Source organism: Carassius auratus, chromosome 13 (assembly GCF_003368295.1).
Source record: "Carassius auratus strain Wakin chromosome 13, ASM336829v1, whole genome shotgun sequence".
In the NCBI taxonomy this organism is placed as follows: Eukaryota; Metazoa; Chordata; class Actinopteri; order Cypriniformes; family Cyprinidae; genus Carassius; species Carassius auratus.
In genome coordinates, this window is record NC_039255.1 from 6,385,330 (window position 1) to 6,399,072 (window position 13,743).

At 35.2% G+C, this 13,743-nt stretch overlaps 1 protein-coding gene across 9 annotated transcripts in view; it reads left to right on the forward strand.

Annotated features, from left to right (window-relative positions):
* The window catches only part of LOC113112445 (protocadherin-15-like), a 171,470-nt gene that overhangs the window by 35,900 nt on the left and 121,827 nt on the right, over nucleotides 1-13,743 (forward strand). For 8 of the 9 annotated variants that reach the window (XM_026278026.1, XM_026278034.1, XM_026278027.1 and 5 more), the window contains one exon: nucleotides 13,622-13,636. The exons of the other annotated variant lie outside the window; for it this stretch is intronic. In XM_026278026.1, the coding sequence (XP_026133811.1) occupies nucleotides 13,622-13,636 (15 nt within the window). The remainder of the gene's footprint in view (nucleotides 1-13,621; nucleotides 13,637-13,743) is intronic. 9 annotated transcript variants of the gene reach the window in all.

Genomic DNA, 13,743 nt, shown 5'->3' on the forward strand with positions numbered 1-13,743 from the left:
AGCCTAATTATGACTGAATGAGAGAGGTAAATGTTTGAGTATATTTAAAATGCACTTCTTTTCTAAGTATTCACTGCTCTTTTTCTCACAGCAGGTTTTTTGTGTGTGTCCCAATTTTTTTTTTTCTGGACAACCTTCTGTTCCATTCAGGTTTCATGCCATTGGCACTTTTTTTCGAAGGATTGTTTACATTTGGTTATAATCTCTTAAAAATCTATGCTGAATGATAAAGACCCTTTATTAATAATTTACTTGGGGAAAAAATGGAAAAAACTAAAATATAAGTACATAAACCGATTAATCGATTAATCGTAAAAATAATCGACAGATTAATCGATTATCAAAATAATCGTTAGTTGCAGCCCTAATATATATATATATATATATATATATGAAAAAGAGAAAAAGCTGAAATCTGTTTGTTTTTTCATTAAAATCAATAGCTGAGACATAAAACTGATTTAAAAATGTCAATGTTTGCTACAGACAGAGACAAGGTTCTTTAGTTTCACTGTTATTTTGTTTGAGTGAAAAGTGTTCTGTGCTTTTGTCAAGAGATCTTACTCGAACATATGTTGGTCTCGGTTTGCTGTACATTTCCTCTGTAGCGCAGCCAAATTGGATATTAAGTGCACAAGAAAAAAAAAAGAGAAAAAAAGAGTGGAGAGAAAAGAGGCTTTTATGATTCAATACTTCTCACTTTCCTTTGCTCTTTCTCTCTGTGCTGCCTTCTCCCTCTCTCCTACTCGATGGTTTGTCTTTGTGGATTGACTTTTGAGAGCATATTCTTCAGTATGTGCTTGTCAGTCTGCTGTGTGTGTGTGTGTTTGTCTGCAGAATGTCCCTGAAGTGTCACAAATTTATAATGAGCATGAGGTCATCTCTCGTCATGAAGGCTCATCCTGAAGTCTGATCTAGGTGTTGTTTGTTTATCACGTCGCTGTGTTGGAAACAAGTTGATCCTCTTTCTGTGTGGCACGAGTTGAGATCACATTATACTCACGTGCCTGCCTTTAACCTCACAATTACAGGCCATGTGAATTCAGTCCTTCTTAATAATTACTTTCAAAATAAAGGTAATGCCACAATTTTCTTTGCTTTAAATCATTTTGTTTGCTTTGTGGTGTTTTTATTTTTTTTTATTTTTTTTTTTAGCAAGGCTGAACAATTGGAGATAGCAGGAGTTTTAATATGGACTGAAAGGGTTTTTGTTTTTTTGCCATTACTTTTAAAATAAATGTAATACCAGAAGATAACACTTTGTTTTGTTTTGTAGCTTGGCATGGCCTGTGGCACGAGTTTAAAGCGAGGCTATACAGCTGAACAGTTGAAGAAGGGAGTTTAGTTTTCATTTATGAGTGTGGTGCTCCCAGTGGCAAGTGTCACCTGTACTTTATAAAAAAAAATTTGAAGTATAAATACAATGAAAGGCATTTGAAATAGAAGGCTAGACATGAGGCAATCAGTGGAAGCAAAAATATATTTTTCCACTTATTGTTTACAGTTGTAATAAAATGATTAGCCGTCTGTGATTTTGAAAGAGTCTAATCAAGACTTCACGTCGTGCTTATAAACTGTTTGTTCTCTGAGTTCAAAAGCACAGTTAATTAGTTAGTCTTTGTGAAAAGTGCAGACAGATACAGAAAATTTAGTTCCTCCTTCCGCAGTGGATCCTTGTCTGTTGACTCGAGACGTTTGTGATTTTGATAGTTTAATGAATGTTAGGTTGCTTCAGGACAGACACGCTTTGATTAGAGTGCAGGATTTTCTGCTCAAAGGATGCTCCCAGAAATATGTAAATCAGCATTTGAATGAAACTTTTATTAGAGTTCACCTTTAAATCATTTCTGAGCCTCAATCAACGTTTCAATTCCACATGACTTTGACGGATTTTGTGATTTTTTTTTTTTTTTTTTACGTTGAACTATCCCTTTAAAAGAGTTCACCTAAAAATAAAAATGTTGTCATCATTTACTCCACCTGTGTGACTTACTTGCCTCTGTTGAACACAAAAGAAGATACTTTGAAGAATGTTTATATTTGGATACTGTCAACTGTTTGTTTACCAATATATCTTCAAAATTTCTTCTTTTGTGCTCAGCAGCTGAAAGAAATTCATGCAGATTTAGAACAACTTGAAGATGAGTAAATGTTGACAGAATGTATAATTTTGGGTGAACTATCCCTTTAAGAATGTGGCAGAAACATTCACTCCTTTTGCCTTAGTCACAAACATACTGCATAAGTTAAAAGACAGTATTGCAAGGCCAGCTGTCACAAGTACAGTATTACCTTAATTAACAGACATGCTTGTGGTCTTCTGCAAACATAAAGATATAGATAATACATAAAGAACATAAGTCTTCATATTTTTGTGAGTTGCCATCATAGCAGTATACATGCTGCTCAGACTCTGCTCATGTCTGGATTGGACATGTCCAGAAGTCTCCTGCATCTAGCAGAAGAGCTGCTGACTGAGTATTTAAGCACCACATGAGAGCTCTAGATATTGACACAGAGCATCAGAAAGATGCCACAGATGACCGAACCAGATGGAGATGTTTTCTGAAGGAGAGGAGAAACTCATCAGCCACCAAACAACAACACACACTGACAGAAATCATAAATCTTTGCTTCTGGACAGTATTGGAGTTTGTTTGATTGATTGTTTGTAGAGATGCACTGAACGATCGGCCATGTATTGGAATCGGTGTTCTGCATGATCGGCCCTGATCAGTGATTACCGATTAGTCTCACATCTTTCAGATTTTGAGCAGATCTGTCTACTTGCTGCTGTGAGCGCGAGCACATGCACAGTTGGGCTGGGTAAAAAATATAGATATCTCAATATTAATTGATTCTCTTTTTTTATGGAATATCGATTCTTAAATCCCAAGAATTGATTAGTCTAGCCTGTTTTCAGTTAATGGACGGAACATTGAAGGGCACTTCCCATCCAATAAATCTCAATAAGCATTGTGCTTTGGTGCTTTTAATATGAAACAAAGTCTCAGGTTTCAATTTATGTCCATTGTATTGCAGTTTTCAAACAATAAATGCCATTTTGGCGCTGTTTAATCTGGAGGGACAGATTGCTGTAGCAGCAGCTCAGTTCAACAGACACAGCAGCGCGAGCTCGACACGCGTGAACTAATCATATCCTCCACATTAATGCCAGCTTCATCTCAAAATAAATACAAGTCACAATTTTACAACTTTAAAATCCATATACTTTCTCATGTAATCTCTCAATCAGTGTTTCAGCCGCGCAAAGACGTCAATATAACAGCTTGTAAACAATTTCACGTAACGTCACATTTACCTCAGAAACAAACATATTCGGTGACTGTAAACTCATTAGTCAGATAGAAAAATAAACTGTAGAGAGGGGTATTTCGCTAAATATATGCACCATATAACATATTCATTATAATTTTAACTGTTCTTATGTTTAATTTGTTTGAATAAATTCATAATTTTTTTTATGACATCCACCATTTAAATTTTCATGTTTTTAAAAATATGAATTGAAGTAGAAATATTATTATTCAATTCTAACTTTATTATTTTATAAACTCCATTGTGTAATTTTAACAGTTGTATGCTATAGCTTAAAAGTCTGTCAGTTTTAACCTTCAATATTATAGTAGTACCAAATGACTCTCAAGTATATTTTACAGCGTTAGTTGAGACATTTGTTTTCCTTGAGAAAATTTACTGGTACTGTAACAAGTACTGTACCTAATATATATCTGAAATAATCGATATTGAATTTAATCAAATTTGTAATCTAATTGTATTGAAAGCTTGTGAATGAGAATCAAATCGAATTATAAAATTTGTTTCAAATCCCAGCCCTAATGCAGAAATGTCGTTGGTGTGTTTTTTACAGTGAGTGAAGAAGACACTAAGTTTGCTATTTGTGAAACTTATAAGCCTTAAATAAACCACGGGGGAACCACTTGCCATTAATGCTCAAGTAGCATTTTGCCTATACCTATGCTGGCCACATTTATTACCCACTTACTGCACTATTATTATTTGGAGGAGTATTGCACACTTCAGTTTTGTACATTCATAGGATCTTTTGACTTTTGTAAGACAAGTAAAAAAAAGAAAAAGGTCAATTTATAAAGTCATTTTGTTTTATAAAGCCCCGGCAATGTGGCGCAGGTGGCAATTCGGTTCCGCAGCTTGCAGCGGCCACATTGTACTTTCACGTACACATGTGAACCTCAGTACAGTACACATATAGAACTCATCGAGCTGAACAAATTTTGCACCGCATGTCATTAGCTCCTCCTGATAGGATGTCGGCTGTTCTGGGTTTTGTGAAAAATGCATGCTGTGGAATTTGATATACCCCTCCTAGGTTTTTTTTTCTCTGATTGAGGATGAAAAATTGGCATGGGATTTTTGATATCTTGAACGATTTGGCCATGGCGAGGAGAAAAAAGTTATTGTGAGAAATTAGAAACAGGAAGTGTCTAATAATTTTTGCATACATCGTCTGATTTTTATCAAACTTTATTGTGTAAAAGTTGGGGGGTTCGTTTTTCCTACAGTCACCAAACTCGGTACATATATTGGTCTCATCAAGCTGGAAAACGTTCTAATTTACAGTCATTAACTATGACCAACAGGAAGTCAGCTATTTTGGTTTGAATTGAAGTTTTTGGAATTAATGCATACTTCTCCTCGGAAAATCATACAATTCACACCAAACTTTGTCTACATGATGCCAGAACATTGAGAAACTAAATGGAATTTGGATATCTTGAACTGTGTTGCCATGACAATTTATTAAAGTGACCGTAATAAAGATAACAGCAATATTCTTATATCTTTAAAGTACATTATCCAAACTCTTCAAAACTTATGGAGAATAAGTCATTCTTAGGAAACATGCTCAGTTTCATTTGATAAGTACTGTCTGTATACTTTTACATAATTATTTTAGAAATACTTACAGGGCATTAAACTTATTTAAATAGTTTATATATCTTTCCTTTCACTCATATGATAATAAATATTTTAAGCTTGATTCTTTGGCTCAGTTCAATTAGCTACGTAGAATGACAATCCAATACTTAAAATAAGTTCATATGTATTGGTAATATAGTTGTATATAATTATTTCACAAATGCTTATAGATCATTGGGATCCCAATCATAATTGATAATTGATTTAATTGAGACAGATGTAATTTTAATACAAATAAAATATATTTCTAATTTATAATCTATCAGAATATATAAATAAATATGTTTAAAATGAAAATAGTTTTGTTGTTAATGCTATTTTTCATTAGACATATGAAACAGAGCTGTTAAAGCTTTGGAATCATGCGACTTAGTCCGTGTTGTTAAGTAGTAAGTCATGGGGACACAAATGACTGCATGAGTTTGAATTATTTGACTGTGATCCAGAGCAGTGAGAGTGTGTTCTGATGTTTCTGGCTTCATGATTGATCATGATCTTTCTAGATATGTTAACTCCAGACCTCAACCTATAGCTTCAGCTTTTAGCTTTTCAGGATTTGCTCTGGCCTCGCAGATAAGTGGATCAAGCCCTAAGCTGCTTTGCTTTGTTGTTTGTGTGTGTGTGTGTGTAAGCGATGTACACACTCAGCAGTTTGTCCAAATTCTGCAACGAAAATCATATGACATCAGTTAATTGAATGAAATACGCACACGGTTGTCTTTGTGTTTACACTATGTAGAAGTAAAATGTTTTGTGAGTTTCATAGTCAAAATGCCTGTGTATAGTTTTATATTGTAGGGGGAGAACATATAATGCAGTGCTATGGTTAACATTTACATTTAGTCATTTTGCAGACGCTTTTATCCAAAGCGACTTACAATTGGGGGATACATAAGGCGATTCTTTTTAAAGAGGCAAACAGACACACAAAGTGCTTGTAATAACAAATGTTAGGCGTTACTCAAATAAGTAAATGCTAGAAAGAGAAGGATTAATTAAAATACTCAAGTAGCTTCGAAAGAGAAGAGTTTTCAACTGTAGGGGTGTGAAGATCAATCCATCAGCCAGGAATGGTGAAAGAGAATGTTCTGGAAAGTGATTTTGAACCTCTGTGTGATGGTACAACAAGGTGTTGCTCACTAGCGGACCTCAGACTTCTGGAGGGGATGTAGATTCATAGTAGTAAGTAGAAGTAGGTGGGTGCTGAGCCTGTGGTTGTTCTATATGCAAGCATCAATGTCTTTAACTTGAAGCGAGCTGGTGCAAGGAGATAAAGAGAGGTGTAACATGGGCTCTTTTGGGGTTGTTGAAGACCAGTAATGCAGCTGCATTCTGAATCATTTGTAGAGGGTTGATTGTGCTTGATGGAAGTCCAGCCAGAAGAGCATAGCAGTTGTCCAGCATAGAAATGTCAAGGGCCTGGACAATAAGTTGTTCAGCATGCTCCATTAGAAAGGGCCCGATTGAGAGCTGAACAAATGCACATTCTTCAAAGCCTCATGTATCAAATTTGATACACAGATTAACTTGATTCTAAATGAACAGTGTATGGATAATCAAGAAAGCCTAAGCTGTTTCAGTCCACAAAGTGTTTATCTTGAAATATTACTAATAATATAAAGTTATACTTTTACTTTATAAACATCAGTAAAAATATCACAGCAAAAAAAAAAAAAAAGAAAAAAAAAAGAAAAGAAAAGGGGCACATGAACCACAAGCTGAAGCTGGACATTTTTAGAATTATACTAAAAGGACTTTTACGTGTTAAAATAAGTATGTAGCAGATTGTGTACAACAGGTTTTTCACCAAAGTTTTGATCATCTTGATGATTTAAAGGCATTAGAAATTTGCTGATAAAATATTACACCGTATGCTTTATTTAGTTAAAAAGTAACAACTAGGTGTTCATACAGATTTCCAAATTTTATTAAAATCTGATTCAATTCAATAAAATGAAAACAGGTTTAGAGTTACTGTGGGATTTCAGAAATTAAGAATCAAAATGAGTTTCTAAATGTTGCTTGAATTATTATTATTTTATTTTTTTTCATGGTCTTGGTAACCATTTATTCATAAACCATGTTTCTTTTCATTGCAAGTAACCTTTTATCAAATGCAATCTGGGTCATATTTTTTACCTTGCATAGTTATGGTCATACAACTTGTACATGCAGACATCTGACAAATTTGGTTAAGTTGCTTTTTATTATTTGCATTTGACATGCTATTTGTTGTTGTTGTTGTTGTTTTCTGATCCTGTTAAGACACACCTGTGAAAAAAAAAAAAAAAAAAAAAAAAAAAAAATATATATATATATATATATATATATATATATGTATGTATGTATGTATATATATATATATATGTATATATATACATATGTGTGTGTGTGTGTGTGTGTGTGTGTGTGTCACTGTCTGTCTCTGCCCTGCCCTGTCCTCTCCTTTAATTAAAAGTCTCTCCTTGCTTTTGAAGTCACCTTTAACCCTCCTAAGTTGATTAACGCGAATACGCGCTATGAGGCATTTTCTCCTGATAACCATGAAAACATGCCCACATGGAAAGAACCTATATGTGGATATATGCGCATATATGAAACCTATATGCAGTGTATATGATAATATATATGATAATATATATGCTGCATATATGCGTATATATACTGCATATATGCTGCATATATGCGTATATATGCCACATATAGGCAAAATTGAGGTGCATAAATGTGCATATACATGAAATATAGGTCTCCTGTATTGCTTCTTCATATCCACATATAAGCCCTATACATACAAGAATCTTGCTGCTCACATATTATTATAGCCTAGTTTGTGCTGATTACAGTGAGACTAGACTTTAGTCATTTAGATGTGTATAAGAAACTGAAAAAAGCACAAATAGCGGCATGACAAAACTGCTCCAGGCCCCAAAAATACCCTTAGACTCCAGAGGGTTAATAAACCTCTGCTCTGTCCTGAGACTCTAAAAGGCAGGGCAGAAGAGATTTTTTTTCTTTAAGAGGGTAACTAAAAGCATTTGGGGTGTAAAAAGCTCCTTGAGTAAAAAGAGCTTACAGAAGATTAGCTGCTGTTTGATGCTGGGTGGAAGTGCGTCTGTGCCCTAGTTGCCCTGTTGAGTTTGTGTCTATCAAAGGAGCCACAGAGCCTCTTTTCTCCTCAGCAGATGGAGACACGTGCTCTAATTGCAGCAGAAGTGGGCTAGATCTTTCAGAGTGAACTCTGTAAGGAACAGGAGAGAAGAGGTCCTGCAGTGCACTTTTTCACAAAAGAGCAAAATGAGCATTGTAACGGGATGTGGTCACATTAAAGTTATCTAATGTGGTTTAGAGTTGTTTTGAGTTTTATAGTTATTTATTTAATGTTCATACTGTAACCCACAGGCATTGCACAAAAGGTACTTTATAGTGTAAAACGCTACTTTAGGATTTTAAAATGTTTTTTAAAAGAAAACGGTTCTTTCAAGAGCTGTTCATTAAAAGGTTCTTCAAGGAACCAAAAATGGTTCTTCCGTAGCATCACTGTGAAAACTTCCTTTTGGAAACTATTTTCAAGTGTACATGGCAACCTGCTGACAATATTTTTGGATTCCTATAAGGGTTTTATATTAACAAGGTTATATTTATTATTACAAGTATTTTACAATTATTTTCTCTATTATTTTCACTTATAATGTTAATGAATGTTTATTGCACCAAAAAAACACCTTTCTGGACCTTGGGAATTGAACAGTTTTTTTTTTTTCTGTGACTTTAAGACTTGTATGACATTGCCTATTTGCAAGTGAAATTATTAACAGAGTTTACAGACTTTTCTTAGCTGTTCTAAGGTATTTATTTATTGAAATACTTTTGAAATACGTTTTTTCCCTTTTAATGTTAATGTTCAAAAAACAAGGGGAATTTGTCTTTGCATGATTACTTAAATTTTGTGTGCACTGCTGTTACAAATCCTATAGCTCCATATGAGTGAATAAATGTATGTATTTATTTCCTAGAAGCTATTTTATATAGGGATGCACCGAAATGAAAATTAAACATCTAGGGCCCTATTTTAACGATCTGAAACGCAAGTGTCAAAGCGCGAAGCGCAAGTAAGTTTGTGGGCGGGTCTCGGCGCTGTTGCTATTTTCCCGGCGGGATAAATGGCTCTTGCGCCCGGCGCAAATCTAAAATGGGTTGGTCTGAAGTAGCTTCATTATTCATAGGTGTGGTTTGGGCGTAACGTGAAATAAACCAATCAGAGCGTCATCCAACATTCCCTTTAAAAGCAGGTGCGCAAGTTCCATAATGGATTGCTATTATTATGGCGTATTTACCAGGCGCACGCCAGGAGCAGTTCACAGCCGAGGAGACTGATGTTCTTGTAAGAGCAGTGAAAGACAGAGAAGTTGTGTTGTATGGGGATGGGAGAAACCCACCCAAAATAGCGTCGGTTAAACAGGCGTGGGAGGAAATAAACACAATTGTTTCATCAATTTTTTTTCCTGGTTCTTGACGGACAAACCAATTTGTCAGATGTCCTTATATACATATATGACCTCAAACATGTCTGATCCTTAATTACTACAATTAGCCTGAATAATTTGTAAGCTAGATTTATGCCTATTTTTTCACATCTTCGTGGCACACCACAATGATTTCCGTCATCTCAAGTGTTCATTTTTTTTAGTGTAACAATTTATGATTTGCAAAAATAACTGTTGCATCTGTGTAGATTACATGAGCAAAGTGTATGCGCGTTGTGCACGCTATACACTATGGTCAAGCATGCGCCCTTAAAATAGCATAATAAACAACGCGCAACGCGCCACTGACTTTAGACTAGGTTTTTTCTGGTCAGTGGCGCAATTGTTTGATGGAACAGCAAAATAGCACCAGGGATTGTTTGCGCCGGAACACGCCTCCTTTTTTGCGCTGAACCGCCCAGGGAGCGCAAGTTCATTCACTAGTTTAGCGACGTGCTTCTGTGGAGGGAAAAGCGCGCTTTGCGCAGGTGCAAAATAGGGATGACACATGCGTCGGTGTACAAAGTCAATTGCGCTGGGTGCAAGATAGGGCCCCTAGTGTATATATCTATGACATTTAACGCAGACTGTCAGGAAGGGCTTTTATGCAAAAATAGAAATGCTCGCTTGAATTTGTGACATTTACACATAAGGATTTTGTCGCATGTGTCACATTGTCACATGCCTTTAAAAATATTTACAAAAATGTTACTGAGCAGATTGACGAGTAACAAGTTCAGTGCGCTTTGGACTTTGAACCCTGGCGCAGCGAGCTCGTGCAGCACTGTCAGAATACATGCAATTCGTGTGTGCATTAGAAAATATAACATTCTGCAGTTGATTTACTAATCTTTTGAAGTAATTTTGTGATTTCAATCATCATACAGTAGCCTAAACACCAGCATCAGCCACCTCTTCTCATCAAAGACAGGATGCAGCACCAAACATTCTCTCGCAGTCTGTGTTTCGTGCTATTTTCAGCCAAATAATTTTGGTTGCCGAATATTCAGTGCATCCCTAATTTTACAAAGCAACTTGCAGTGCATTCACAGTATATATTTCGTCAGTAGGTGTGTTTCACCTGAGCAGGCAGTGCAGTGAAGCCTCATGAACCATATGGTTTACTGAAATAGACCAACATGATACAGAATTTCACTGTCTGCCCAAATGACTGTAATGGATTCTGCATCGGCAATTTCTCTGTTTTTCCATTAATCTTGACAACATTTACCAATATTTTAGTAATAACAAGCTTGTAACCTGTTGGGTTTTATCATGATAGATTACCATATGCATTTTAATGCAGAACTTAAATATATTTTTTTGAACCTTACTATAATTTAAGGTCAGTGTATGGAATCACTATTCTGAGTTGAAATCAAAGTCATACTGAGTACAAAAATAGCTTTTTTATTGAATTGAAAGCCAGTGAATTCAATCGATTGACTGTTGACTCAAATATTCACACCCCTAGTTGATCAGGATAAAAGCCTGAGGTGATCAATAAATAATGGGAAGAAAATCTCCTGCTTCTCACCTGCCAGCTGGTGCAAGTTTCGTAAGAAGAGTTAGGCAACATACGGTAAAGGGGAAACCTTATCTGCTGTGTGTGTGTATATCCTCTGGCATCTCTTGCCCTCCTGACTCAGTGTGTAAGGTGATTCGCTTCAGACACTTGCAGCTAATTGATGTGTGGGTGACAGCTCTGATGTGTGTGTGTGTGTGTGTGTGTGAGGCTGCTGTGTCATGGTCTGTTTTAATTTTAAAATTACTGCTTCTGTACCAAGCAGTGTTAATTTTGACACGAAATTTTAATTTAGTGTTAGTCTTAGTCTTTTGACTATAATTCTTTTTAGTTTTAGTCAAGTTTTAGTCATCTGGTTTGTTTTAATTTTAGTCTTATTTTAGTCGACTAAAATTGCTTGGTATTTTAGTCGACTAAAATTGCTTGGTATTTTAGTTGACTAAAATAAGACTAAAATCAATAACAGATTTACTAGACATTTTTTTTACAGCTGGTACAGGAAACAAACTTAACCAAAATATATAAAACACAAATTCAACTTTATTTCAACACAACTGTGTCTTTATTTCGATTCAAAAGCTTTTATGCAGCAACAAACACTGTCATGATAATGTAAACAATAACTAGCTGCCAATTGACCATCAATAAAAGAAAAATAAGGTTAGGTCCAGAACCTTAAAGCTTACAGCTGAGCTGAACAATAAGTGCATACATTTAAAGTAAATATTTAATAAGTTGGCAGCTAGGTGGATAAAAAAAAAGTAACAAGATTTTATAAGGTATTCATTTGTCTAGAAATATTGTATGTTTTAAATACTACAATATTGCTAGATTTGTATGTATAATGATAGGATGTGAACATTCATGTTTCACATGACTAATATAGAAATATTTGTGATATTGTCAACAAGTAGAACATTATAAAATATACAAAACATTAGTATTAATCAAATGTATTTATCATGATATTATGTATTAGTATTGTGCTCTCATCTAACTTGAAGAAGGGGCTATTTTTTTAAACATCCAGTCCTACTAAGAATCCATATTATGTATTAGTATTGTGCTCTCATCTAACTTGAAGAAGGGGCTATTTTACAGTACTTTTCAGTTCGTAATATTTAATGCTACAACATCTACGCACTGCACTATTCCAATTTTGCTTAGCTCAATAAACAAAAGAACATCGTTGTGAAATTACATTTGAGAAAATGTCCGGGTGGCTCTTCTGTAAATGTCTTTTCAAATTGGTTGTGTTCTTGCCACGAATGAGCGCTCCGCGTGCTTTACAGTTTGTTTTGTTTTGTTCGTCGTCAAACGTGAAGTGAGCTGTGGACATTTTGTCGCTCTTTTAGACATCACCTCTTCGAATGCCGTCTTCCCGGGAGCTCATTTAAAAACTGAAGACCTTCGCTTCACGTCTCAATAAGTCAGGCTCTGATTGGTTCTCTTCTCTAATGCAGTCTCGCCTGTTATGTTTTGCCGGGTCTTTGTTCATTCCTCGCATCTCTCCCGTCTGCTGATTTGATTTTCGTCACAGTCTATTTTCGTCTCGTCCTTTATTCGTTGACGATAATGTCAATCAATTTAGTCATAGTTTTAGTCTCCATCAGTGCCTTCTATTTTAGTTCTCGTTTCGTTTTCGTCCGCAAAAATATATTCGTGACGAAAATAATGACGAAAATATTTAGTCAACGAAATTAACACTGGTACCAAGGTTGCTAACATTCAGAATTGCTCTCTTTCAGTTCTTGGGGATACTTAACCGAAGTGACAGGAAGATGAATTTACTGAAATGCAATTCAAAGAAACTTAATGTAGTAACAGAGACCAGAGATTTTACTAGTTTTAAATTTTTTTTTTTTTTTGACAAAGTAATTTATCCATATTTGCCAATATTTTAATATTTATCAGAATTTTAAAATATATTTCTATTTAAATAATTTAATATTAATTAGATATATCACATTAAAAATGACACACATTTGAATACTGCCTTTCATCCAGTGTGTAATGTAGCTGTATGTGAATGTAAACATCTACACATCACGAGGTAACACATTTGCATAATGCCTGTCTATGCTCTATAATGGCCGGCCGCGAACAGCCGGACTCCTAAAGACTGGGCCATCTGACCAATCACAGCAGGGATTAGGCTCACGGAAAGAAGGGGTTTAGAAAGACTGAATATTAGAAATGCTTTGCACTAAATGTTTGAGAATTGTTGGAAAATGAGATGATATTAAATGCATATTTTGAGAAAGTGTTTTTGGACCTTGCATGCATGTAAACCTTTTGAAGGAGACTTTCAAAACAATATTAGGAACCTTAGAAATGGCATAATGGGGCACTTTAAAAATGTGGAAATGCATAATTTTATTATATTTTAATTCTGGTTCCTTATTTCTGCATTCTGTTTGCTCAAATTCAAGAATTGGATTGGAATTTAAAAGGAATTTCTCAGTTTGATTCTGAATGGCGCTCAGCCATACTGTTCCTCTGTCTGGCTGTCTTTCTTCTCATATGTATCTTTACTTCTCTTCTCTTCTTTTCTCTTCTCACTGCTGCTGACACTAACGTTCCTCAGACTGGCACTATGAGGGTAAGACTGCTTTCGGTCCTCCACCACATCATGACTTGCTTCTTACTTCTCTTTCTATGACTCCACTTATTCACCCAGTAAAATCATTTAACACTCCTGTATTCATC